The following is a 26,799-nucleotide window of genomic DNA, read 5'->3' as shown; positions in this document are numbered from 1 at the left end:
GGTCGCCGGCGCCTCAGTGAGGGTCGGCGACCTCCGCCAGAGCCAGGAGAGGGCGGCGACCCTCTCCCAGATCGGGGCGAGGGCCGGCGACCCTCACCCCGATTTGGGAGAGGGCCGCTCGACCTTGCCCTGGGCTGGGCGAGGGTCACTAGCCCTCTCCCAGCTCTAGCGAGGGCGGCACCGGCAACCTCGCCGGCCATCGCCGCCGCCCCACCGGCGATGGGGCGGCAGCCACAAGCGGGGCTGGCCTCCTCCCCCTTGTTTTTTTTTTTAAAACTCCAGCTTTTTTTTTTCATTTTTGAGTTTGTTTTTTATGGAAAAAAACTGGAAAGGAAAAAAATCAAAAAATAAAAAAACCAAAAAAATTAAAAGATGAAAATGCCCTCGACTCCGGTGAGATGAGGCCCTTTTTTGAGACTGAGATGGCTACTTCAAATCCTTATTTGAGACAAGGTTCAATTCGAGGTCTTATTTGAGAAAATGAGAGCATTTCGATCCTTATTTGACACATGGTTCACTTCATGTCCTTATTTGTGAAAATGAGAGAACATTGAGACATTATTTGGAATTTTCCCTCACGAATAATTAGATTCATTCAAATAAAATCTGACATAATAGCCAATCACATGAACAGAGAAACCACTATAAATATGCATGGGGGTGAATTCTAGCTTACTATGCCTGGATCATCTAAGCCCTGAGCGCCCAAAGTACCCAGTCTCCACGATGCTTAGTTTCAGTTCTTTTGCCTTCATCCTACCTTGTCTTCTCTTTCTGTTCATGCTCATCAAAATTCTCAAAGCAAAACGTTCCAATGCTTTGAAGTTACCCCCGGGGCCAAAGAAACTGCCCCTCATCGGAAATTTGCACCAGTTGATAAGTCCCGAGCTGCCACACCATCATCTGAGTAACCTAGCGAAAACCTATGGTCCCATTTATCACCTCAAGGTCGGCGAGCTCACGTTCGTCATTCTTACGTCTCCTGAAATTGCCGAAGAGGTCCTGAAGACGCACGAGATCAACTTTGCCCAGAAGCCAATATTCCAGTCTTTAGAGATGATGTTCGACACGGACTCAAGCTTCATGTATGCCCCTTACGGAGAATATTGGAGGCAGCTTCGTAAGATTTGTGTCTTGGAACTTCTCAGCGTCAAACGCGTTCGGTCTTTCAAATCAGTAAGAGATGACGAGATGGGCAATCTGGTCCAGTCCGTGCACTCGTTGCAGGGTCGCCCTCTCAATCTCTCCAACAAGATCTCTTCATGCTTAAATTCCATAATATCCAAAGCAGCATTTGGTGAAAGCTACAAGCGCCAGGAGGAGTACCTTTCAGCTCTTAAAGACGCTGTCGAGCAGGCCGGCGGTTTTAGCATCGCGGATGTTTTCCCGTCCCTCAGAATCCTGCGTTACATTGGGGGGACGAAATGGAGGCTAGGCAGCATTCGGCGAAGATGTGATCAAATTTCGAATCGTATTCTCAATGATCATAAGAGGCCGAAAGAAAACTTGAGTACCAAGGAAGATAGCCTTGTCAAGGAAGATTTTGTCGATGTACTTTTACGGATTCAAGAGTCGAACGAACTTGCGTTTCCTCTTACTGACAACCACATAAAAGCTGTCATCCTGGTATGTTAAGATCCTATAGCTATGCTAGTAAATTTGGTAATACATGTTTTAAAGTTATAACACCATAAAGTTATGTGTCACTATTTTCAACAAGTTGCTACAAACTGCTGGAGTAATATGTTCTTGTCAAACAGCTTAAAAACGGTAATACTCCTTTCACAGCTAAAATTACTGCAGAAAAACTGTATCGAGCACCTTCGAAGTTCTTTCAGTTTGTGAACTCTAACTCATTATATTGGACCTACAAAAGCAAAATTCTTCCATTCGTAGACTAAATGCTCGTTTCTTTTTTGTTTGCACCTTTTGAGGAATTCTTTGGTGGCGGAACCGATACTTCATCGGTAACAGTAGAATGGGCGATGTCGGAATTGCTCAAGAACCCACAAGTGCTGGCGAAGGCGCAGACCGAGGTACGCGAGGCCTTGAAACGAAAGGATCAAGTGCAAGACTCGGATCTCGAAGATCTCAAGTACTTAAAATCAGTGATCAAAGAGACTCTCAGGTTACACCCTCCCGTACCATTAGTCCCCAGAGAAGCAAGGCAAGCATGCAAGATCAAGGGCTATGATATACCCGCGAAATCAAGGGTGCTTGTTCATGCCGGGGCATTAGGAAGGGATCCAAATCGCTGGAAAAACCCCGAAAAATTTGAGCCGGAGAGGTTTCTTGAATCATCAGTAGACTTCATTGGGACATATCACCATTTTGTTCCATTTGGGTTTGGCAGGAGGGTGTGCCCGGGCATCGCATTTGCTATGGCAAATGTTGAGCTCTTAGTAGCAGTCTTGTTGTACCATTTCGACTGGGCACTTCCCAATGGGCAAACTCCTGAAGAACTGGAGATGACCGAGGCTTTTGAGGCCACGGTCCGCAGAAAGAGCGATCTTTATGCGATCGCCACCCCTCACAACCATGGCCATGCCTAATAAAGACGACTTGTTGGTTGGGGTGGCCATTCTTATTGCGCCATCGTGCTCATGCCAATCATCTATTTCATCCCGCGTCATAGTTAAGAAAATAGAGTCTCTAAACAGGGACTAGAAACATGTCAAATCGTGTCGGTCTTGGTTTTTATCGTATTGGCTTTATATGCCAAGATTTGGAATTTCTCTCTTTATCAATTTCTCGTGTTTGTCTTTTTTTTTTGGTAAGGTTATTCTTAGAATCAGTTTTTAATTTCTCGTGTTTGTCTTCCCTCTATTGGTGCAAGAAATTGCCTGCCTTTGCTTTGTGGTGGCATATGTTGGTGGTTTACTTTCACATGTATTTTTGCGTATATTTTATTTGGGGTTGTAACTCATTGATGGTGGAAGATACCAAACAAAAAAGGTTTACAAATTGAACCTAGAAAATGCAACTTTAAAGTTTAAACTCGAAGTTTTGCCAATTAGATGTATTGCAAAAGAATTGGAAAGAAGATGTTGAATATTATTGGCTTCTTCGTAAATGTGATCTTGTTTTATTTCAGAGTACGTGAAAAAACAACACACAACTCTGTCTCTCTCACGACCCCTTCCCAACGCCCGCCACAGTTGAAATTGCTGGTTGTCCCTTCCGTCCTTTGTTGCCGCCTCCTATTATCTTGGAAATGGATTTGAGCGAGTCCTTAAACTATTCTCGCTCTCTCATGACCCCTTCCCAGCGCCGGTTGTCCGTCTTTTGTTGCCGCCTCCTATTATCTTGGAGATGGGACTTAAGCAAGTCCTTAAACTACTTTGTCTGAAATTTGGGACGTTAAAATTCGGGTATTCCTTGGGGAGAGGGGAGAAAAACTGTCTAAAATAAGGGCTGTTAAAATAAGTAATACAATGTTGACACCTAATTTTTAACCGACGCGTCATTGAAAGCAGAAAACTCAAGATTAGGGTTTTCGATCGCGACGGAACCCGTTTCTTGAGTTAAAAGTATCGTTTTTTAATTCCGTTTGTTGGCTTAACTTCTGTAGACGGTTTACCATTCATCTCATGCAAAAACCTGAAAAGTCAAATGGTTGACTTTCGGCTTGACTTTTTGGTCAATCCTTTCACCAAAAGTCAACTCCGGATCAAATTGGGACTTTTCGCATAAAAATATTCTTTTCAAGTTTAATTTCACTTTAGAAGTGAAAATTGCAGAAAAATTCAAAGATTTGATCATAAAATCAAACTCCTAGTGAAAAGTCAACTAGGATTTGACTTTTGGTCAAACCTTTGACCAAAAAATCGGAAAATACTAAAATTCAAAAATCATCTTATTTTACATTCAATCTGATTTTGGCATTTGAAATTTTGCAAAAATTGATTAAGAACCTACTTTTTCCCAATTTGCGGAAATAGGTTCGGAATTGGCCAAAAACAAAATTACTTTCATTTTGTTCATATTTTAGCTTAGTTCCTTTTACGACATTTGATCCAGATGTCATCATAAGATTACTCGTGCGACCAATTTTGTGTATCCGCTCTTTGAAATGAAAACCCCCAATTTTAGCCCTAATTAGGGATTTGAACCAATCGTTCACGATTCGCGAATGGTTGATATCATTTGACTCGTTTTTGTGAGATAAACACGAATCCAAAATCAATTTTGCGAAATTCACTTGAGAACTCTCCAATTTTCAGATTTTGCAAAAAAGTCCCCGGGTTTTGTGAAAAACCACTGGCAGGTCCTCGCCGGCGAAACCACCAGCGCCGCCACCCCCTCTGACATCCGCCTCCGTTCCTTCGACGTCTCGCTAGTCGGAGCCTCGCCGGAGTTGCCTCCGTTTGCTCCATTTCTCCTTCTCTTCCCACGGTGTCTTGAGCTGGTCCGAATCAAACCAGTTCTGTTCAGCGGCTGATTTAGGCGGTGCGACCACCGCCGATCTCTCCTCAGGTGTTTTCTCGACCTTGCTGTGGTCGGAGTTTCATCGGAAAGCCACCAGAGAAGTTCTGGTGGCTCTTTCTTCCCCGGCGAATTAGATCAGTCCAATTGGATTGGTCTGATCCTTCTTCTTCGCCGGTACTGTTCCGGCACCGATCTGACGTCGCCGGACACTTCCTGGTGTCCTCTGGTGGTTAACGTCCATCCTTGGTGAGCTGAGATCCCTCGGAGTGCCTCATACATTGATCGACACAAATCAATTGATCGTGTTTTCGCGCGATAACAAAAGATAATCTCTCAGTCTCGAATCCGATGAAGCGAGGTTACAATAGGTAGCCGAGGCTAGGATTCACCCTAGGACTTCCTATGAACTCCATATGGATGGTTTGTGGCTGCTGATTACATGTTTGATGATTTGATGATGATGTTCTTGAGTTGGAACCAGTTCTGCAATTTCGAGTTCTGGACCTACTTTCTGTTTTGTCGATTTTGACCTGTTAAACTTCATTTCTGGACTTCGACACCTTCTGGACTCTTGTAATACACTTCGAGAGCTTCGATTTGGTTTCTTACGGCACTTGATTTGGTATCGTTTGCTACCTGAAAACATATTCTAAAGTTTGCATCAGAATCAGAATTTTTGTTGTTATGTTTCTTCACGTTTTTACACGATCGGAGCAATTTTGCTTAATTTTTTCCGATTTTTCTGTTCGGATCTGGATGTTGTGGTCTTCATGAAAGTTGCTGAGAATCATCTTGATCATAACATATGTTTTTTTCTAGATTTTTCTGATGAGTCTAGATGAATGAAATCCTCTGTGAATCGATCTAGGGTCTGAAACAACTTTCTGCATTGATTACTCTGAATCTGGTTGTTCAGTTTGATGATTTTTTTTGCTGCCTTGTGTGTTGAGATTCAATAGGAGTTGTCCTCATGAAAAATGATCTAAATCAGGTTGGTTATAACATAGGTTTTTCTCAGAATTTTTGAAACATGCCTAAGTGTGGAAAACTCATGAAATTTGACCTCTGCACATGCTGATTTTGCCTGACCTGCACTGTTGTCGATTTTTTTCTGATTTTTCTGCTAAGATCTAAACTTAGGTCTCCTCATGAAAAATGTTCACATATGTCTTTGTTGCAACATATAAATTTTTCAGATTTTTTGGAGATAAGTAGATAGGTGAAAACTTCTGTGAACTGACCTCATGTCTTGTCTGCCTCTACTCGAACCCGAATTGGATTTGCTCAAAATTGAATGTGCAATTGTGATTTCTTGACCCTGATGTCTCCATGAAAGTCATAGTATAGTTCATTACCTTTTCAAAAAGGTATAAATCATATCATTCGGTCATCATCTGCATGGTCAATTGCATGCTCAATCTTGAATCCTTGTTCTGTAATTGTTGATTTCAAGGAACCCGATCTGTTTTCCCATTTTTTTTCCTTTAGAATCACAATTAGGTTTGGATTTCTCATGAAAATTGTTCATCATATTGTATACTATTGACATGATTTGTATCATATTTTTTGCCAGGTCATGAGGATAGTAAACAACATGTATCTTGTGAACTCATCTGCTGCAATTCATTACTGATATGCATCATTGTAGAAACCTTTTCAATTGACCATGAAATTGATGTTAATCAAACTCGATGCCTTCTAGAAAGTCTTAGAGAACGTCTTAAGCTTTCTAATGATGCCGAGATTGTCTCATTTGCATGTCCATAGGCCCCTTTACTATTTTGTATGAGGTTCCCCTGAAATCTGGAAAATTGTGAATTCGGAATACTTGATGTGCCAAATCTGTATTTGCGATTTGCTGATTTTGTGTGAATTGTTCGGTAAAGATTTTGATGATGAGTTCTTCATGGGCTTTGATTGTCATTCCCAGACCTAGGTCGTGACAAAATTTGATAATTTTTGGACATCATTAACATGCCCAAATTTCCATGAGGTTGCTCTGAAAATCTGTTCCTATGTTATGTTCTGATGCACTTCTTCATGTTCTGTGATTTTTATAAATTCATGTGTAGCTTATCTTAAGGAGTTTTCTTCACAAAAAATGTTCGTTGTTGTGTGCTTGAAGTACCATAAATTTTCCAGAACATTTTAACAATGGGTCCTTTTCCGATTGAATGCATCTCATATCCCCTGTTCTGCTGTTCTTTGTTTTTCCTTTATGAATTGTCTTTTGTTTTAGGATTTTTAGAAAATAAAGCATGCTGAACCAGTTTTTTAATGCCTTCACGAGCTTTAATTCTCACAATTTATCGATTTTCTAGTGCATGTGCTTATGATTGGCGCGTGATGAATTGAATGAAGTGACCCGATGTCGGTTCATTAATTTTAGTGATTAGATGAGAATCAAGGTCTTTCGACCTGCTTGCATGTTTAATTCATAGCTATGCATGTGATTTTTAGATGTATGCCTAGGGACGGTGCATGATCGTGGGTCCAAATTGGGGATTACATATAGAAACTGATTTAGGGATTCATGGCATTAATTGCTGTTGGTGAATACCAATGGTAGTTAATAACCATGAATTGTGTTTAAAACGAACATGGGTAGATAATAAAAGGTATCGATGCATGTTTGAACAAAGGCCGACCCCGTAGCCACCTTTGAAATTCTTTGTGCCTTGTTTGTTATCTTTGATTGATTTGTGATGCTGTGTACTTTGTGATTGTATATTATTTGTTGTTGTTCTTTCTTTAGTTTTAGTTTTCGATTAGGATTAGAATAGGTCCAAAAAGACGACGGTCTTGAATATGGCGAAGGTCGATGTCCATTCCGACTCTATTCTTTGTATACGGCGATGGTCGATGTCCATTCCAATCTATTTTCTTATAAAAATTCATTCATTACCCGACATATGTCTCGGGTTTCTTATATGCGTTGTATAAACACTCTATGAGTTGCGGATTTTTCTTTCTTGCACTTAGAATTAGCTAGTTTTAATACATTTGTTGTTTACTTTGCGTAATGCTTTTCAATACAATTGTTTCTTTCTTTCTTTTCTAGACTAAGATAGGATTAGTTTAGAATTTTAAATGAAAATACAAAAACAAGATGCATGATCACCTAGTGGACTAAGACTTTGGCATGAAAATGGTAAAAAAATAAATGCATGACGACTTAGATAACAACCATGATAAGTTTAGCGGTACCGAAAGGGCATTAATAGAAATATTAACGTAAGCTAGTCCCCGAACTCATGATCTTTGGTTTTCGTAGAAATCAAAACGAAACTCCTGCATTTCGGTTGGGTATTCTAGCCGACCCCCGACCTAGGCTAGTTGTGATTCTTAAAAAAGATAAAATCGATTCGCTGTCACGCGAGGTATGAATTTAGGAAAAATCCACATTCATGACCAATGGACCGTATGGATGACCAAAAGATCGATGTTTCGATAAGCCGTCTTTTATGATGTGCCAAACGGACCGTATGGATGACTAAAAGATTGACGCTTCGGTAAGCCGTCTTTTATAATGTGCCATGCGGACCGTATGGATGATTAAAAGGTCGATGCTTCGGTAAAGTTATCTTTTATGATGTGCCATATGAACCGTTTCATGAACACTTACCTCTAAACCCGCTTCATCGAGTTCAGCCCTCGAGAGGTAGGTCGCGACACTCAGTCCTGTCAACCCGCCAAGTGTATACATCTGGACAAGTGGGGTAGCCCCAATCGAAAGCTTAGGTTTCCCTTACTTTGGTGAGGTACTCTCGGTAACCGCCACGCTCCTGTTATCTTGGAGAGCTTTCTTAGCCTATTTCTTTTTCAAACTTTTTCACAACCACTGTTGTTACATTAACGGAGAAGATATTGGATTTTGCAATTTAAGTCAATGCGAAATCATCGACAAATAAAATGAGGAAACCATAAACGACATGGTAAATTTACGTGGTTCGGTCCGAGTGTCGGTACCTACATCTTAGGAGGAGAGCTAGCAGCAAGCAATCTACTATAACCGGATAATTAGAATTACAATTACTCATACGCTCCAGTATTTGCCACACCTAAATTAAAACAAAACTCAAAATGTTCACAAATGAATAACTCAATAACTCACAGCATAAATCCCCCCATATTCGAAGCTCTTCGTACCGCTGTCCAACACAACGTACGCTTCTTTTGCTGCGTTTGTCCTTGCACGGCTATGTCAAGAGCGTACTGTGCGGCTGCTTCTTCACTGAGAGAAAGAAAACCCACGATTTTTTTTTCTCTTTATATGCGGCTACTGCAGGAATGAGGGAAAAACAAAACCCTTGTTTTTCTTTTTATATGGAACATGTTGCCCCTTCTTATTTTTGTACATATCTAAAGAAAGTATCTCCTTCCTGTATGCAATATAAAGAAAGCCCAAGAAGTCGAACCAGTCAATAAAAGATCTGACTTCCTTCGCCCGAATAGTCTAAGATTTGCACATGATTAAAATACGCACATCAAATTTTGAACGGATCAAAATCTTTCAATGGGTCGGATTCCGTAAACGGTTTAAATTCGAAACATACTTTAGGAACCATGATCAAATTTGGGGTCACCGCTTTGGCCGTGATTAGATCCGGAGTCCCGGCTGCTTCGCGACTAAATCTAGGATCGTGGCCATGCCATCACCAGATCTGGTCATGGCCGTGACCGAGCAACCTTAGTAGCCGCTGTCACCTTGTCCACCATCGCGCTACTCAGCATGATTTTTTAATTTTCTTTAGCTATATGTTTCGGTTAATACTTAAACATATAGAATTAATAAGCAAAACCTTATAATCTTAATTTATATCTTTTGGTGCCGTCGTGTGTTTGAAGCAGAGCGGGATCTGACACGTGAAGTGCAAGTACGCTGAGAAGACATTCACTGGATTTACTTACATAAATTTTTTTTGTCTTGTACTTATTTGATGTAGTGAAATTATGAATTAAAATCTAATCTCCAAATATGAAAATTATAGAAAAATAATTACAGTCAAATTCCAATTAAAAAACAAACAAACAATGTATAAGGTGACGGAAGTAAAAAAACTATTTCAATGGATCAGATTCCGTAAATGGTTTAAACTCAAGACATAATTTAACAACTACGACCAGATTCAGGGTCACCATTGTGGTCGTGATTGTTGGGATTTTAGTATCCAAAATCCATAAATTGTGAATGAGAAGCGTGGATGGAAATAGTCCCATGTTAGATAGAAGTTGTGATGGGAGATGATTTATTTAGATGAGCCTCTCAAATGGGTTTGGGCACCAAGGGGTACCCCACTTTTGTGGAAGGGAGAGGACCTACGCCAAGCTAGGTCGGTTCCCCCCCGCGCGCTCCGCCGTCGCCCGTCCGGCCGGAGCGGGTCATCGGTTTTGTTTTCCTGAACAGACATGTTTGTTTTCGAATTTTTATTTTATTTTATTTTTTCGAACAAATATGTTTGATGTCGGTTCTGTTTTTGGACGAACAAACATGTTCAGTTCTTGGAAGTTAATTTTTTCTTCGGACAGACATGTCAGTTCGTGACCGATAACCGTCTGTCAACCGAACAAATTTGTTCGGTTCTTGGTGACCGTTCAATCCCATCTATAACTGAATGGGCTCTTCGTGACTATTCATTTTTTCCGAACATATATTTTTGCATTCTCGGCATTCTCTAGCCCTGTGAGCCATTTTTCGCATAATCATCGTTCTTCATCATTGTTATTCGTGCGATTATTCCACGAACTTGCGTTCGAAGGTTTCCTTTGAAAAAGTACCGTTTCATTGGAAATGCGATCCGTTCTATCCTGGGAGGCAATTGTTCAACAATCTTGGGTACTGATAGAGGGGACAAATTATCTGAAGGACACAACGTGAATTCGTTGGGCTCGGATCATTCGTCAAATTCGGATTACTCATTTCAGGTTTGTCGAACAACTTTGTTTTGCATATACAAGCACTATTACGTGACAACAATCTTAAGACAATTTGTATTATCGTGTTTGTATAGTTACATTCTCAATCATTTTTGTCTTCGTGTCAGAAATGGCTACAACATCGACGACGCCTATTGTGTCTGTTCCAACTCATGGAGAGAAGCCGGAAAAGTTCAATGGGGCTGATTTTAAGAGATGGCAACAGAAGATGTTGCTCTACCTCACTACATTGAACTTGGCAAGGTTCCTCGTTGAGGATGCTCCTAACTTGGATGAAGGAGAGACAAGCAAGGAAAAGTTTGCTGCTGTAGATGCATGGAAGCATTCTGGCTTCCTGTGTCGCAACTATGTCCTCAATGGTCTGGACAATTCCCTCTACAACGTCTATAGTCCATTGAAAACGGCTAAGGAGTTGTGGGAAAGTTTGGACAAGAAATACAAAACAGAAGATGCTGGGTTGAAGAAATTCATCGTCGGCAAATTTCTGGACTTCAAGATGGTGGATTTTAAGATCGTCTTAAGCCAAGTTCAAGAACTTCAAGTGATTATGCATGATATTCATGCTGAAGGTATGATGATTAGTGAATCATTTCAAGTGGCTACTTTCATTGAAAAGTTACCACCGTCTTGGAAAGGTTTCAAGAATTATCTTAAACACAAAAGAAAGGAATTATCACTTGAAGACTTAATTGTTCGATTGAGGATAGAGGAAGACAATAGGACTTCTGAGAAGAAAGTTGGCAGCAATTTGGCGGTCTCAAGGGCCAACGTTGTTGAAGAAGGATTAAAAACCAACAAGAAGAGGAAAAACTATGGAGAGGGATTCACCCAAGGCCTGAAAAAATTTGTTGGCAAATACTACAATTGTGGAAAGCCTGGACATCGTGCCAAAGACTGTCGAGCCAAGAAAAGACAGAAGACTCAGGCGAATGTGGTGGAACAGATTTCCAATGGTGTTGATGATATCAATCTTACTGCTATGATATCCGAGTGCAACATGGTGGGAAACCCCAAAGAATGGTGGATTGATACTGGAGCAACTCGTCATATTTGCGCCAATAAATCAATGTTCTCATCTTACACGCCTATGGAAGGTGATGAAAAACTCTACATGGGTAATTCATCGACCTCTAAGGTTGAAGGTGTTGGAAAGGTTGCTCTAAAGATGACATCTGGGAAAGTTGTGACACTAAAAATTTGCTACATGTGCTAGACATACGCAAGAATTTAGTGTCCGGATCTCTTCTTAGCAAGAATGGTTTCAAGTTGGTGTTTGTGTTTGATAAGTTTGTACTCTCCAAGAGTGAGATGTATGTAGGAAAGGGTTACCTTAGTGATGGTCTTTTCAAGTTGAATGTAATAAAGTTGTTTCTGCTTATGTGCTTGAGTCTCCTAATTTATGGCATGCTAGATTAGGACATGTTAATTATAAGTCAATAAAGAAATTAATGAACATGGGGTTATTGCCAAAATTCGACTGTCCAAGTGAAAAATGCCAAGTGTGTGTTGAATCAAAATTTTTTAAGCCTCATTTTCATTCTATAGATAACAGAATCACAGAACCTTTAGATTTAATACACACAGACATTTGTGATTTGAAAGCAATACCATCAAGAGATGGTAAGAAGTATTTTATAATGTTTATAGATGACTGCTCGAGGTATTGTTATATTTATTTGCTTAGTAGCAAAGATGAGGCTGTGAATGCTTTTAGTACTTATAAGTCCGAAGTTGAAACTCAGTTAAATAAGAAAATTAAGATGATAAGAAGTGACAGAGGAGGTGAATATGAATTTCCTTTTGAAGAAATTTGTTCTGAGTTTGGTATTATTCACCAAATTACTCCTCCTTATGCGCCACAAGCTAATGGAATGGCGGAAAGGAAAAACCGGTCTTTAAAGGAAACAATGAATGCATTGTTGAATAGTTCCGGTTTACCACAATTTGTGGGGGGAAGCTGTTTTGACAGTGAATTTTATTTTGAATAGAGTACCCCAGGTGTTGTTTCGGGATTGCAGTACCAGGAGGATGATTGGTGAAGGACAACTTCGGGACGGGCTGTACACCTTAAACTTGCATGGCGAAGCGTTAGTGGCTAGGAAAGGGGCTGTGGATACCTCTTGTCTATGGCATTGGCACATGGGTCATCCTTCAGATTAGGTGTTGCAGTCCTTAGACATGTCTTTGACTCATGATTCTAGTAGTTGTGATCCATGTCACTTTGCTAAGCAATATAGGTTGCCTTTCCCTAAACATTTGCATAAATCAACTGAATTGTTTGCTTTGGTACATTTAGACATTTGGGAATATTCTCCTGTTGATTCCAAAGAGGGTTTTCGGTATTTTGTTACCTTTATTGATGATAAATCGAGAGTTACCCGGCTTTACCTTCTTACGTACAAAATTGAAGTACTTACAGTTTTCCAGGATTTTTGCAATATGGTGACTAATCAGTTTAATACTTCTGTGAAGGTTCTTTGTACCGACAATGGTACCGAATACACTATTAAGACATTTCAAGTTTTTTTACGAAGCAAGGGTATTACTCACGAGACATCATTTGTGGGTACTCCACAACAGAATGGGGTAGCTGAAAGGAAGAATCGTCACCTACCGGAGGTCACCCAAGCCTTGTTATTCTCGGGGAATTTACCTAAATCTAATTGGGATGATGCTGTTCTTACTAGCTGTTATTTAATTAATAGACTCCCTAGTCGAGTGTTAGGGTATATAACTCTTATGGAAGTGTTATATGGGTGAAAATTTGACATATCTCGCTTAAGGATTTTTGGGTGTGTCTGCTATGTTCACTCTCAATCTGGTGGAAAGTTAGATCCTCGTGCCAGGAAATGTGTGTTTGTTGGTTATTCATCTGTCAAGAAAGGCTACAAGTGTTATGACCCTTGCACAAAGCGTGCCTATATTTCTCGGGATGTTGTATTTGATGAAACTCATATGTTTTTTCCTGACAAGAGCCACGTTCAGGGGGAGTGCACAGATTATTATGAGGAGTTTTCCTATGAATTTGCTCCTATCCCTGCGGATGTTAATAGGACCAGCAAAGTCGAAGTCAGCAATGGGGGCGTCGAAGTCAACAATGGGAGTTGTGCTTCGGGTCACGAATCTGCAGAACAAAATGCTTCGGACCACGAATATGCAGATCAAGAAAATTTAGGAGTGGACCAAGAGATTAAGGGGCGTCGAAGTCAACAATAGGAGCTGTGCTTTGGGTCACGAATCTGCAGAACAAAATGCTTCGGACCACGAATATGCAGATCAAGAAAATTTAGAAGTGGACCAAGAGATTGAGGTAGCTGCTATTCCAGAAACTGAATCTGGAATTGCCACCGAGGGACTAACAGAAGAAAGGGCAGCGGATGCAATCGTGTGACATTCTGAATTTCGACCCACTTTTGGGATAAATAAAATGTGTATATTCTTCAATGCATTTGTAGTTAAATCTCGCATGGAACTGATCATTCTCGGGAATGGCTACCTAGGAAAATGTACGTGGACCTAAGAACTCGACCATGAGTCGACCTTCGGTGACGATCGAGGTCGCCATGACTTGAGTAACCGTAAGTTGATATGCGTAAGCCCTAAAAAGCCGCCCGTTAGTCAAAGATATACTAAAGTCGCGTTTGAGTGAAATTGGCCGTCATTTGAATCCGAACTGGAATGTCGAATTTCTCGAAGTGTCACAACTAATTTATTTGGATGACGTCACATAAGCGTGGCCAACCTTAAGGTTTATTGGATTTATCGGAAAGTGAAATTTAGACCGGGAATTGGAAAAAGACCATTTTACCCTTGGGATATTTGAATTCCTTTGAAGGGTTGAAGGGCAAATTGGAAATTGGCATTTTCCCTCCATGGCCAAAGCTAGAGGACCATTGTGCCCCTCCCTCCTTGCATATTTCTTTTTCTTGCCATTTATTATTTTGGGTAATTGGTTGGGAGGAATTTTGTGAGCCCTAGGATCTTGTCTTGCCCAACAACATGGAATGTGAGCCCTTGGATGTGTGAGTGGGAGTGGGTGATGGGGTTTTTAGTGGGATTAGTAGAGAAAAATCTGATGAAGTCTCTCTCTCTCTCTCTCTCTCTCTCTCTCATTCATTCTCTCTCTCTCTTCTTCTTCTTCTTCTTTTCCTTCTGTTGCTGCTTCCTGCGTTGGCTTCTTCTGCTGCTGCTTCTTCCATTGGCTTCTGCTCTGCTGCTGCTTTGTTCTAGGCCTGGTGCTGCCCTCCTTGCTCGTATTTGCTTAGGTTTTTCCCTAGTAAGTGGCATTCTAAACTTTGTCTAAGCTAAGGAGTTACCAATGAGCATATTAGGGGTTGATTAGTGGCCGTGGTTAGTTGGTTTAAAACTAGACAAGTAGATTTGCTTGTTAGTTGTGTTCTCGGATTTCGTTACTACTGTGTCGCCGAGTTTTGCTATTTTTTCCGAGACCTGTGTGGGCCGAATCTGGGGTAATGTTTTTCATGAAAGTTGTTCAAAACATCTTGGAGTATAACATAATTTAATTTGGAAATTTTTGGAAGTCATTTGATGCCATTTGAAAGTCTATCTTTGTACCGAAATAAGTTTTCCGGAAATACTGTTCCTTCAACCTTCTGGTCTGTTCGAATTTTTCTAAATTTTTCCAGACCTATTTTCAAAATACTTTCTCACAAAACTTGTTGGGGACATTTGTGGCTATAACATATAAAAGTTTCAAAGCTTTCTAAGGAGATTTGGTTACTTCTTGAAATACATTTTGAAAGCCGAATGCCAGTCCGAATGAAATGTTTTATGTCCGACTTTGGATGACAAAAAGAGATGGTTATAGGAAGAACTTGGTTTTGTGTTCTTCATGAAAAATGTTCATCAAGATGTCTTCTAGGACATGGCGGAGTCGCATAAATTCAGCCAGTTTTCTCTCCTGGGCACTTTCTGAGAAGTACTTTCCATAAAAATTCTCTGTAAACGCGGCCCAAGTCTAGGCGGTACCCTTTGGGAATACTCTGCCTTTGGTGGCCTTCCACCAGTCATTCGCATTATCCTACAGCTGATATACCGCCAGTGTTACTCTTTCAGCATCGGTGCACCCCAGCACATCAAAGGCTTTCTCCAACTCCTCCACCCAACGCGGAGCAGCCTCGGGGTCACCCTTCCCAATTGAACTTCGGCTGTTTCAATTTTAAGAACTGCTCTACCAACTTCGACATCGGCCTAATCACATTTGCCGGTCCTGGAATTGGGTTCTCCTGATTCCCTTGATTCCCATTATTTCCGTTATTCCCATTGGCCCATTGGTAGCAGCAACGACGGCCTCAACAGCATCAGCAATAGTGGCATCTCTCTCTTGGGCTAGTCTACCTCCCAGAATTCCAGCTTCATCCAGAGCCCTTAAAATTCCATCCACCCTCGGATCCTCGGCAGCCCTTACTTACGGTTCTACAGGGTCCTGCTCACGACCTCGGCGTCTGCCTCTACCACGGCCTCTTCCTTGGCTGCTCATCTTTCCAACTCGCACGCTCACCTACCTGCTATAATTTCATTCAGGAATTAGAGACCTAAACCAAGCTAAACCGGTCTAAGGTCCTAGGCAAGTATATACAGCAGCAATCAAGCAACCAGCATGCGGCCTTACACAACCAGCACAACATCCCAACCAAGGAGATTTGCGTACTTACCTCGGGTCCTGCCGCACCTGCACTTTACGGGTCAATTTATATAAACACTCAATCAAAACACAGACAGTCAGGAGGTACACTTAGCACACAAGGTCATCCTACTGGCTACCCAAGGTCATCGCTCCTTATCAATCCAGGCTTCGACCAAATAGGATCGAGTTAACCTTGCTCTGATACCAAATCAAACGGGGGATGTCACACCCCGAACCCTACGAGCGCGCAACAATCCAAACAAGGTCTATTCAGTGCGACGTCCCAGGACGCGTCGCCGACCCAACGCCCAAATTTTAGAGAACACGAAGCACAGCGGAAATAACCAAACACCCGAACAGTTTAAAACCACATAACCAAGGATAGCCGAACAACAACCAACATGAACAAATATACACTTGCATAGATACTGGGAACCATATACACTATCCATTTACAGCCCACGCTTAAAAATCAAAAGCGGGTCAGAGGCCACCACTGACAAAAAGGGGTAAGCGGCCCGGGGCGGTCAGGGTTACTAAACTAGAAGGGGCTCTGGTCAAAAAGGTACTGGCCCGATCTATCTAAGACTAAGGTTGGTCCTACGGAACCCAGTCCGAGTCGGAATCAGAAGACCCCGAAGATGAAGAGCTATCAGGCATCTCCTCCTCAGAATTTGATGAGCTCGGCTCGGACTCAGTCTCTGCGGCCTCCTCCTCCGAGTCCATATCCTCAGGCTCGGCCCTTGGCACGGGATCCTCCTCGATCGGCTCCGGCTCCACATCACCCGGCTCATTGGCTCCGGATCAGCGTCCCCATCAGCTGGCTCCAAGTCCATCGGATCGGGCTCATCCACCTCATACTCTACAGGTACCCCATCAGAGCTCGCACTCTCCTCAGCTGAAGAACCAGGATCAGCCACCTCTCCATCGGGGCATTGGGGGTACCTCGTGCCCAGTCCGGTAAATGGAACATCAAAAGTTCGGAGAGGACCATGCTCCCCGAAACGATCCCTAAAGCACCAGGCTACATATTCGTGGGTCTGATAATGCGCTTCCCCCACATCCACCCATACTAAAGTATAATGTCTAATATACGACTCCCCGTTCCCTACGGGGTGTACCGTCCTCGTCCGCTCTATCTGATGCGGAATCCCAAAACGTACCGGAACTTCAGGCATCCTCAGGATCGGGGGTCTGAAAGGTGGGGTTTAAACAACAGTGAGAATAAATCTCAGCGAGTAGGTTCCCTAAATCTAAACTAGGCTAACATGCACCTCCGGACGAGCGCTAAACAACGCACAATCCAAAACATCAATGACTCAAGCCCTCGGGCCCAAATCCAATACTTACTGGACCCTGCAGGTTAGACAATTACATATCATAGGAATAACACCGATCCCACTCATGGCACACACATGACCTCACTTGGTCACAACGCATATCATGCATATGCTATGCTCATGCTCACACTCGTGCTCATGCTCACAATGCACTTTTGCACACTTGCACTCTTGCACACCTGCCATTTACCAATTCACCTCCGACCCACGTAAAACGCATCAGGTCTATCACTTCGAGATCGATCTCTGGCCCGCGTAAAACGCATCAGGCTCATGACACAAAACCCGCGTAAAACACATCAGGTTGGTCATCTTTCGGTAGTCCGGGTATCGTCCCGCGTAACACGCCTCAGGACGGGTTCAATACCCCGCGTAAAACGCCTCAGGGTTTTATGTGATCACACATTCACAATCACCAATTATTATCTGAACCCCGCGTAAAACGATCAGGGCATTTTAGGTGATCACATGCTCATGTCATTTGTGCACACTCGTATATGCACATGTCATGTCAACGTTCGAGATGCACACTCATGGCCATAACGTTCACACTTGGGCATTCATGAATTTCGCAATGAGCATTCAATTGCACAACAACACTTGTTCAAGTCACCACACAACAAGCTCAATTCAATGCATCACAAGCCCAACTAATAAAATCACCCAATCCGGCCATGGCACAAACTTGGCACACAAAATCACGAAATTAGATCAATAAAGATCACAAGCCTATGACCCCCAAGGGCTCCCTCAAGTCACGGGCACATAAGCACTCAACATGGCATCACAAATTGATCACAACCAAGGGTAATTCCGCCAGTCAATCAGTCGATCCCAACCTTCCCGGTAATTACAACATTAAACCCCAAATTGATCGCGCCTTGTCCAATTTAAATCCCGGTATGGACAGCCACCAAACAGGTCACTCAAGGTCAATAAATATCCTCAAAATACTCTATTAGGCTCCCCAAAACATCACCCAAATCAGCTACCACGAGGACCATTACTAGGCGCGCGCAATATCCCACAATTGAACCCGAACATAACCCAAATTTGGGCCGAATCAGTCCAACTTTTCCAGTCACCACCCGGCACATTCTAAGCCGCTAATCCTCAATTAAATCATCACTCTCGGTCACCAAGTGCGCCACAAAATCAGCCTCTAACAGCTTCCACAAGTTAACCCCCAAATTACCCTAATTAACCTCTAAAACTCATCTAGAAACACACATTGGCCTAATTAGGGTTTAGGGTTGTACTCACTTGAATTCCTAGGCTCCTAATGAAGGCTGGATGGGCGGCAAGGGCGGTTGAGCAGCAGCGGGGCAAGCGGCGGCGACGGGCGGCCTTCTCGACGGCGGCACCGGCGGCGGCTCGTGGACGGCGATCCTAGGCGGGGGCTGGTCCACACGCGGCTGGGGAAGGGAGAAGGAGAGGACGGGACGGCTGGATGGTGGTGGTGAGGCGAAGGGGACGGCGACACGCGGCGGCGGCGGCACCGGCCCGGCAAGCGGCGGCTTGCTCCGGCGGGTCTTACTCGGCCGAGAGGAGGAGCTCACGGGATGGAGAGGGAGGAGAGGGCTGGCCGGCTGAGGTGAGGGGGAAATGAGGAAGAGAGAGAGAGACTAGAGGGATGTACACATTTCTAGCTAGTGGGGTGGTTGAACCACTTTGCCATAATGACCATCATGCCCTTCATCTAAGGGCTTGAATTAATCCCACTCAAAATATCTTGGGGTAAAATGGTCATTCACTTTCATCAATAATAGAGGCTAAATTAATCCAATTTAATCTCCTAAAATTCGGAACACTATAATTAGGCCTAGGGGCAAAACGGTAATTTTTCGGTCCCGGGTCAAATTTCCAATTTTCGACTCTATTGATCCCAAATATGAGTGGCCACATAAAAATGACGTCGTCCTTCCAAAATTGTCGTGCACGCCCACGAAATTCGACACCGAAGTCCGAACTCAATTCCACGATCGATTTGGCTCAATTTGCAGTTTTAGCGTCTCTCACTAACAGGAGGCTGTTTAGGAGTTACGCGTATTGACTTAGGATTACTAGAGTCGTGACGATGTCGATTTCCCCGAGGACGCAAGGATTTAATACCAGTTCCGGGGGTCACGATCGTTCGAAGTAAGTTCGGGGTCGTTCGCCACGTGCGCTCTCGGTTGTGCGGAATCACCCGCGATCCGATCGCACGTCGTTGGCCAAACTGAATCCGTCACTCTCCTTAGATCGACCCACATTGGCACAAAATATTCCCTCGTCGATCCCCGGAATCGGACTCGATTTGCGGTCGAGTTCTTGGGTCCACGCACCGTTTTCCTAATTAGCCATTCCCTAATGGTCAGTATCCCGAGAATGATCAGTTCCGGGCAAGACTTACTAAAACGAAATGAGAAATAATCATCTATTTTATTAATCCCGGAAGTGGGCGAATTCAGGACGTTACAATGGTGGTATGGGCACAAGTCGCTTGATTGATATATTCAAGACTGTTTTTCAAAACAATACAAACCAAATGGCATATGGTTCAATTTCTAGAGCGATGGTTCAGTAGGCTTTTCCTAATTTGATGGTACAATTTCTAGTAACATTGAATGAGAAACCGGACAAATTCATCGATGTGGGCTTTAAGTAGTGGCAGCAAAAGATGTTTTTCCATGTGACCATGCTAAATCTGGTCAAGTACTTATAGGAGGTGTGCTCGATAATTAGTCCAAATGCGCAAGCTGTCACAACGCTTGGGGCGTTGGAGGCTTGGAAGCATCGGGACTTCTTATGTCGAAACTATATCCTTAACTGTTTGGTAAATTTTCTATATGATACTTATTGTAACATTAAAATCGCTAAAAAGTTATGGGAGTCATTAGAAAAGAAATACAAAATTGAGGATGCGGGCACTAAGAAATTCATGGTTGCCAAATTCTTTGATTTCAATATGGTGGATTCTAAATCTGTCATGAATTAGGGTCAGGAATTGCAAATAATTCTGAATGACATCTTTGCTGAGGGAATGTTACTTAGTGAATCATTTCAAGTGGCAACTATTATTGAGAAGCTACCTCCAAGCTGGTCAGACTTCAAAATTATTTGAAGCACAAACAGAAAGAGATGAGCCTTAAGGATTTCATTTTACGCCTTAGAGTAGAGGAGGACAACAGGAGCAATGCAAACCCTCATATGAAACCAAAGGTCAACACTCTTGAGTTTTCTAGTTCCAAGCAAAATAGGAAAAAGAAGAAGTCCTTCCAAGGAAAAGACAAGTAGAAGGAACAATTCCAGAAATTCCAAGGGACATATTTTGTTTGCAATAAGCTTGGCCATTGGGCTCAGTATTGCAAGATTTGCCCAAATAAAGCAAACGCGGTGGTAGAACGAAGCAGTTGAATCTGACAGAGTCGGAAGATGATGAGAGACTGACTGCTGTGGTGGTATCTAAGGTATCCTTAGTGTCGAACAATAAATATTGGTGGCTAGATACAATGCCACAAATCGCATTTGTATGGATAAAAACTTGTTCTCGTCTTACGAGAAGTCTGAGGAAGAGGAGATGCTTTATATGGCTAACTATACTTAGCAAAAATTGCCAAGAGAGGAAAGGTGATCTTGAAGTTCACACCCATTAAGGAGATCATATTGCAAAATGTGCTGCATGTACTAGAAATCCGGAAGAATCTCATTTCTAGCCCTATGCTTGTCAAGAATGGTTTCCAAATTGTATTTGAATATGATAAGTTTGTACTTTCCAAAGGGGGGATGTATATGTTAAAATGGTGCTTTTATAATGACTTGTTCAAAGCCATGTGGTTGTGACTAATGTAAATTCGAAATTCTTGTACCCTAAGACTATTAATAAAGAGAAGTCTTTAGTTTACACTATTGGGTCTCCTTATCTATGGCATGGCAGATTTAAACATGTAAACTATGGTACAATGAAGAAAATAACAAATTTTAGGGATAATTCCAAGGTTTGAGTTGGATGCCCATTATAAGTGTAAGATTTGTGTTGAGGCTAAGTTTGCTAGGAAATATTTCAAATCGATTGAAAGAACAAGTAAACCTCTACAACTAATTCATAGTGATTTATGTGATTTAAGTTTGTGAAAGTAGAGGTGGAAAGAAGTACTTCATCACCTTTGTGGATGTCTGTACTTGATTTTGCTATGTTTATTTGTAAACTAGCAAAGGTGAGGCTATGAGCATGTTTATCAAGTATAAAAATAAGGTCGAGAACCAACTTGATAAACGAATTAAAGTGCTTAGGTCTGACAGAGAAGGAAAATACAATTCTTCCAATTTCAAGGAGTTGTGTACTAGTTTGGAGATAATTCTCCAAACAACTGCACCTTACACTCTGTAACAAAATGGAGTTGTTGAGCGGAAGAATAGATTTCAAATGGAGATGGCTAATGCCATGATCTTAAGTTCGGATTTACCTTAGAACTTGTGGGTGAGGTAGTTTTAAATAAAGTGCCCCACAATAAGACATGTAAAACTCCACATGAGTTATGGAATGGAAGGTTGCCATCCTACAATTTTTTAAAGTGTGGGGGTGCCTAGCCAAGGTGGCAATTCCTCCTCCTAAACAAACTCGATTGGGACCTAAAATGATGGTTGCATATTCATCGGTTATGCTCAAAATAACAGCACATACGAATTTGTGGTTATTAAATCTGAAAATGTGGAAATCTATACCAATGCTATCCCGGAATCAATGGATACTGAATTCTTTGAGGATATATATCATGCGAAAAGAAATGAGGGTGAATCTTCTCAGAAGAGATTTAAAAATTTGAACCTAAGAATGATAAAGTTGAGGTCGAAGATGCCAAACTTCGAAGGAGCAAGAGGTCACGGATTGGAAAATCTTTCAGACTTGATTTTCTAACATACATCTTAGAAAGTAAGCGTCAAACGTTTCAAGAGGCAATGTTAACTCCAGATGCTCATTACTAGAAAGAAGCTGTTGACAATGAGATTGATTCTATCCTAAGTATCACCCTTGGAAATTGGTTGATCTTCTATTAGGAAATAAACCAATTTAATGTAAATGAATCTTAAAAAAGAAGCGTAAAGCTGATAGTTTCATAGATAAGTATAAAGCATGGCTCGTTGCTAAAGGGTTTAGACAAAGAGAGGGTTTAGAATACTTTGATACTTATTTACCTATAACAAAAATAACATCAGTTATGATATTAATTGCTATAATTTTGCCATACAATTTGTAGGTATATCATATGTATGTGAAAACTGCGTTCTTGAATGTTGATCATGACGAGCAGATTTATATAGAACAACCTGAACGATTTAAGGTCAAAGGACAAGAACACAAAAGTGTGTAAACTTGTCAAATCATTGTATGGACTTAAACAAGCTTGTAAACAATGGCATGATAAGTTTGACTGTATGATGATCCAAAATGGATATAGAATCAATGAGTGTGACAAATGTGTATACACTAAATCCATGACCATTGTAAGTGTACTTATTTGTTTATATGTCGATGACTTGCTGATTATTGGAAATAATATTGAGGTTATAAAAAACAACGAGAATGTTCTCAAGAAGAATTTCGAGATGAAAGACTTAGGTGTTGCGGATGTTATACTCAGCATCAAAATTCTAACTTATAGGTTTAACACAATCTCGTTATGAAACGGTAATTGAAAGGTTTAAAGGGTTCAGCATTAAAGATGCAAATAATCATTTTCTTCCATCCTAACTTTAAGAAAGAATACTGTAAACAATATTAGGCAGCTGGAGTACTCTCAAGTGATCGGCAGTATCATGTGCATCATGAACTACATTAGACCAGATATTGCACACTCAGTAAGAAAACTGAGCTGGTATACAAGTAATTCTGGTCATGAGCATGGAATGCTCTGTTGAGAGTGTTAGATTATTTGCAAAGAAAAAGATTATGTTTTGTAATATGGCAAATATTCAGCTGTTTTGGAAGGCTTTGTGTGCCAACTGGATTTCGGATTCTGATGAATCAAGATCGACTAACGGATATGTATTCACATTAGGAGGTGCCACAGTATCGTGAAAATTCTCAAAACAAATTCTAATAGTGCGCTCCATAATGGAATCAGAGTTTGTTGCTTTGGATAAAATTGCCGAAGAAGTAGAGTGGCTTCGACAATTTTTAGATTATGTTCCGTTATGGCCAAAACTTGTGCCTCCGATATGTATTCATTGTGACAATCAAACATCGATTGTAAGGGCACATAATGTGATATATATAACGGTAAGTCTAAACACATTCGTCATAAACATAATACCGTAAGGCAGTTGCTCTCTAATGGAATAATTTCTTTGGACTTTGTGAAGTCAAAGGAAAACATTGTTGATCCATTGACAAAAGGTTTGTCGAGAGAGCAAGTAAATTACGCATTGAGGGGAATAGGGTTGAAAGCTTTAACTCAATAAAAAGGTTCCAAGGTGAAAACCTAACCTAGCGATTGAAGATCCCATGGACTAGGTTCATTAGCACAATGCTAATTTTGGAAACTCTAGTGTGCGCACTGTCTCTCACTCCTATGATGTAACAGTGCTTTCTACAGAGTTTTAAGAGCATGCTTTGCATTTAATGATTCCTATAGCCATGAATTCAACATCCTAGCAAGGTATGGTATGATACCTTTAATAGGAATGCACCTATATACGTGGAGCTGGCCGACTCAATGAAAATATTTAAAGGCTAGATTTTCTAAAACACGCATGAATCCCGAGAGGTTTAGGGCTGAAAGAATGAACACAACCGAGAACCAATCTCAATTCGGAGATACTTTGTGTGAGGTCTATTGTCTAGGCTTACTCCAACAACTAGCGATTCAAGGCTTAGTCTATCGACGGGATAAGTATGTCTGCGATGGGCTTTCACTAAAGAAGGTTTAAAGCGAAAGCTACCTATCTTGATGCAGTGTATTTCCACTTGCACAATTAGAATTCCTCGAGTCAAAATGTTTGTTGATCCATTAATATGAGGGATTGTTGTAATTATTGGTTAATGAATCAACGAAAGTGAGCAAAACTAGATACGTCTATTTAATTCATGTATATCTTGAATTCATGAATCTCTTGAATTCTCATAAATCTCTTGAATTCTCGTGAATTAATAAATCTATTGAATTTATACCTCTCTTGAATTTGTGATCTATTTAATTCATGTATTTATTGAATTCATTAATCGATTTAATTCATGTATCTCTTGAATGCATGAATCTATTTAATTTATGTATTCTTTGAATTCATGTATCTCTCAAGCACATGAACTTTAAACTTCAAATTTCTTTAAATGTTCTGGTTTTGAGAAGTAATCGATAGTGTCATGTTTGCATAGTCTAATTCAAACTGGTTCAAGGTGTTGTATTTTGGCAAACATAGTTCGTGAAGCTACTTAGCACCACTGGCAGAAACTAATCACCTTAAGGAGATTTGGTTAGCCGTACCTCACCTCATGTTTATTTTTGTTAGGATTCGACTATAATTAGCAAATCGCACCTTTCTGTTACATCCATCGATTACAAAAGATCCAGGGCGACCCCCCAGACGACCGCTTGCCACCGAGGAGTGGGACCCCCGTGCCTTCCTGTCAGGGGAGGAGTATGAAACAAACCTTGACAATTTTTGTTATCGTTTTCTCATATATATTATATTTCTAGTCAACAAGCAATGTTACATATCTTCCTCCAATACGTACGTTTACAATTGTTTTCAACACTGCCGTGATCGGCACGACCGAAATCGATTTGCCATACAGCCTAACTATCAATTAAGAGCTAGCTTGACACCGAAAGCATAGAACTAAAGGTAACAATCAACTATCATTATCTATTAGAATGCCTTTGAGCCTTGACAGAGGGAAAGAGTTATTAATGTCAAGGTTAAGTTCAGAGGCTTCATTGCGTGCCCTTAGAAGACGAGATTCTGGGCTTTGAATGGTTGCACTTTGCGCCTCTGCAAAGAAATTTTTAAGAATAAGGTAATACAATAATAGGAGAGTGGACAAACTTGTGGTTGCAGCTCCGGGGGGCAGCACAATAATATCACCGGTACGGACATCACACGATCCCAGAAGACACGTTGCCGAGGTTAAGCGACCCCAGTTGCGCGACACCAGGTGGTGCAACGCTGGGGCTACAAGACTAGGGAATGCGAGGCTAGACACTCGGTGTGCTAGATCTAGAGTTAAGCGACCTTGTGCGAGCTAGATCTAGCGTAACAACGCTCGACGAAGTTTACCGGAGTCACGTGACAATCGAAAAGCTAGATCTGACATCAAGCGACTCATGGCGAAGCTTGCCTATGTCGCGCAACCCTCAATGGCTAGATCTAGGGTCGAGCGACCCTCGGCGAAGCTTTTTAACGTTGAGTGACCCTTCGCGTAGCTTGCCAGTGATGTGCTTTTGCTGGTGAAGCTTTGCCGGTGTCTCCCAAACCTCGACCTCATCCGCGAAGCTTCCCAGCCACTGCAAGTTCATGAAAATCCCTAAACTTACATTGGAAAAAACAATAAGTGAAAGGTAAAACAGGAATACTAATATACTAGTGAGAGCAAGATTGGAAGAAAAAAACCTAATTAAACCCTTGAACCTGCATTCCGAAAATGGTAAAGCCAAAAGCTGAGGTAGGGGGGGTTGCCTTGAAGTCTTAACAATTTTAAAGCCAACCTTTACACCATGGTCTTTGAAATGGTATTATCAAACGCCAAAACTTTGGTTCAAGAGCGTTTGGAGGCTCAAAACTACTTGTAAATGTACTCTCAAACGCATCCTAACTGGGTTTATTAAATCATTGGAAAATTTTCCATATGGTGCTTAAACAATCAAGTAATGTTTACTACATTATTTAGTAAACCTATTTAGCATATAAGCCTCAGTGTCTCTAACATTACTCAATGCAAAAATGTGAATATGTGTGTGTTTGTTTATTCTTTCTCAAGCTTATGAAATTAATTAATGTTACAAAACCCATAACTATAAACAGACGATCAGTTCTGGGACTCAGAGTCTGACAAATACTACCAACAATGGCACGGACTGTTAGGCAGAAAAAAAAAATCTTTAGGCACTACTAGCCAATATTTCCATGACTTTTTTGTGCTTACCCTCCAAATGAAAGAAACTTTACAGGCACAAGCAGCTAGACAGTATAGAACTAAAAGGAGCTGTCCTGATCGGCACGACCGAAATCGATTTTCCATACAGCCTAACTATCAATTAAGAGCCAGTTCGACAACGAAAGCATAGAACTTAAGGTAGCAATCAACTATCACTATCTACTAGATTGCCTTAAGAGTCTCGACAGCGTGAGCGAGCTAATAATGTCGAGGTTAATTTCAAAGTCTTCATCACGTGCCCTACGAAGACAGGAGATTCTGGGCTTTGAATGGATTCCTTGGCACTCTGTGTCTCTGAAGTCCAGAGACTCACT

At 41.4% G+C, this 26,799-nt stretch overlaps 1 protein-coding gene across 1 annotated transcript; it reads left to right on the top strand.

Moving 5' to 3' along the window:
• Positions 1 to 690: 690 nt before the first annotated feature.
• LOC115691957 (desmethyl-deoxy-podophyllotoxin synthase-like) lies at positions 691 to 2,743 on the top strand. Its single transcript, XM_030618709.2, has 2 exons — positions 691 to 1,626; positions 1,935 to 2,743. The coding sequence occupies exons 1-2, from the start codon at positions 727 to 729 to the stop codon at positions 2,550 to 2,552; spliced, it is 1,518 nt and encodes a 505-aa protein (XP_030474569.2). The 5' UTR covers positions 691 to 726; the 3' UTR covers positions 2,553 to 2,743.
• Positions 2,744 to 26,799: the final 24,056 nt, after the last annotated feature.

The sequence above is a fragment of the Syzygium oleosum genome, unplaced genomic scaffold (genome assembly GCF_021117445.2).
Source record: "Syzygium oleosum isolate NSW1041296 unplaced genomic scaffold, Sole_v2.1 Sole_v2.39, whole genome shotgun sequence".
Classification (NCBI taxonomy): Eukaryota; Viridiplantae; Streptophyta; class Magnoliopsida; order Myrtales; family Myrtaceae; genus Syzygium; species Syzygium oleosum.
Note: the sequence above shows the minus strand (reverse complement) of the source record. Positions and strands in the feature narration are given on the sequence as shown.

Excerpts from the sequence above, each read along its gene's own strand:
- LOC115691957 (XM_030618709.2), top strand. The coding sequence starts at position 727 with ATGCTTAGTTTCAGTTCTTTTGCCTTCATCCTACCTTGTCTTCTCTTT. Across the intron at positions 1,627-1,934 it reads ACATAAAAGCTGTCATCCTG|GAATTCTTTGGTGGCGGAAC; the intron begins GTATGTTAAGAT and ends GCACCTTTTGAG.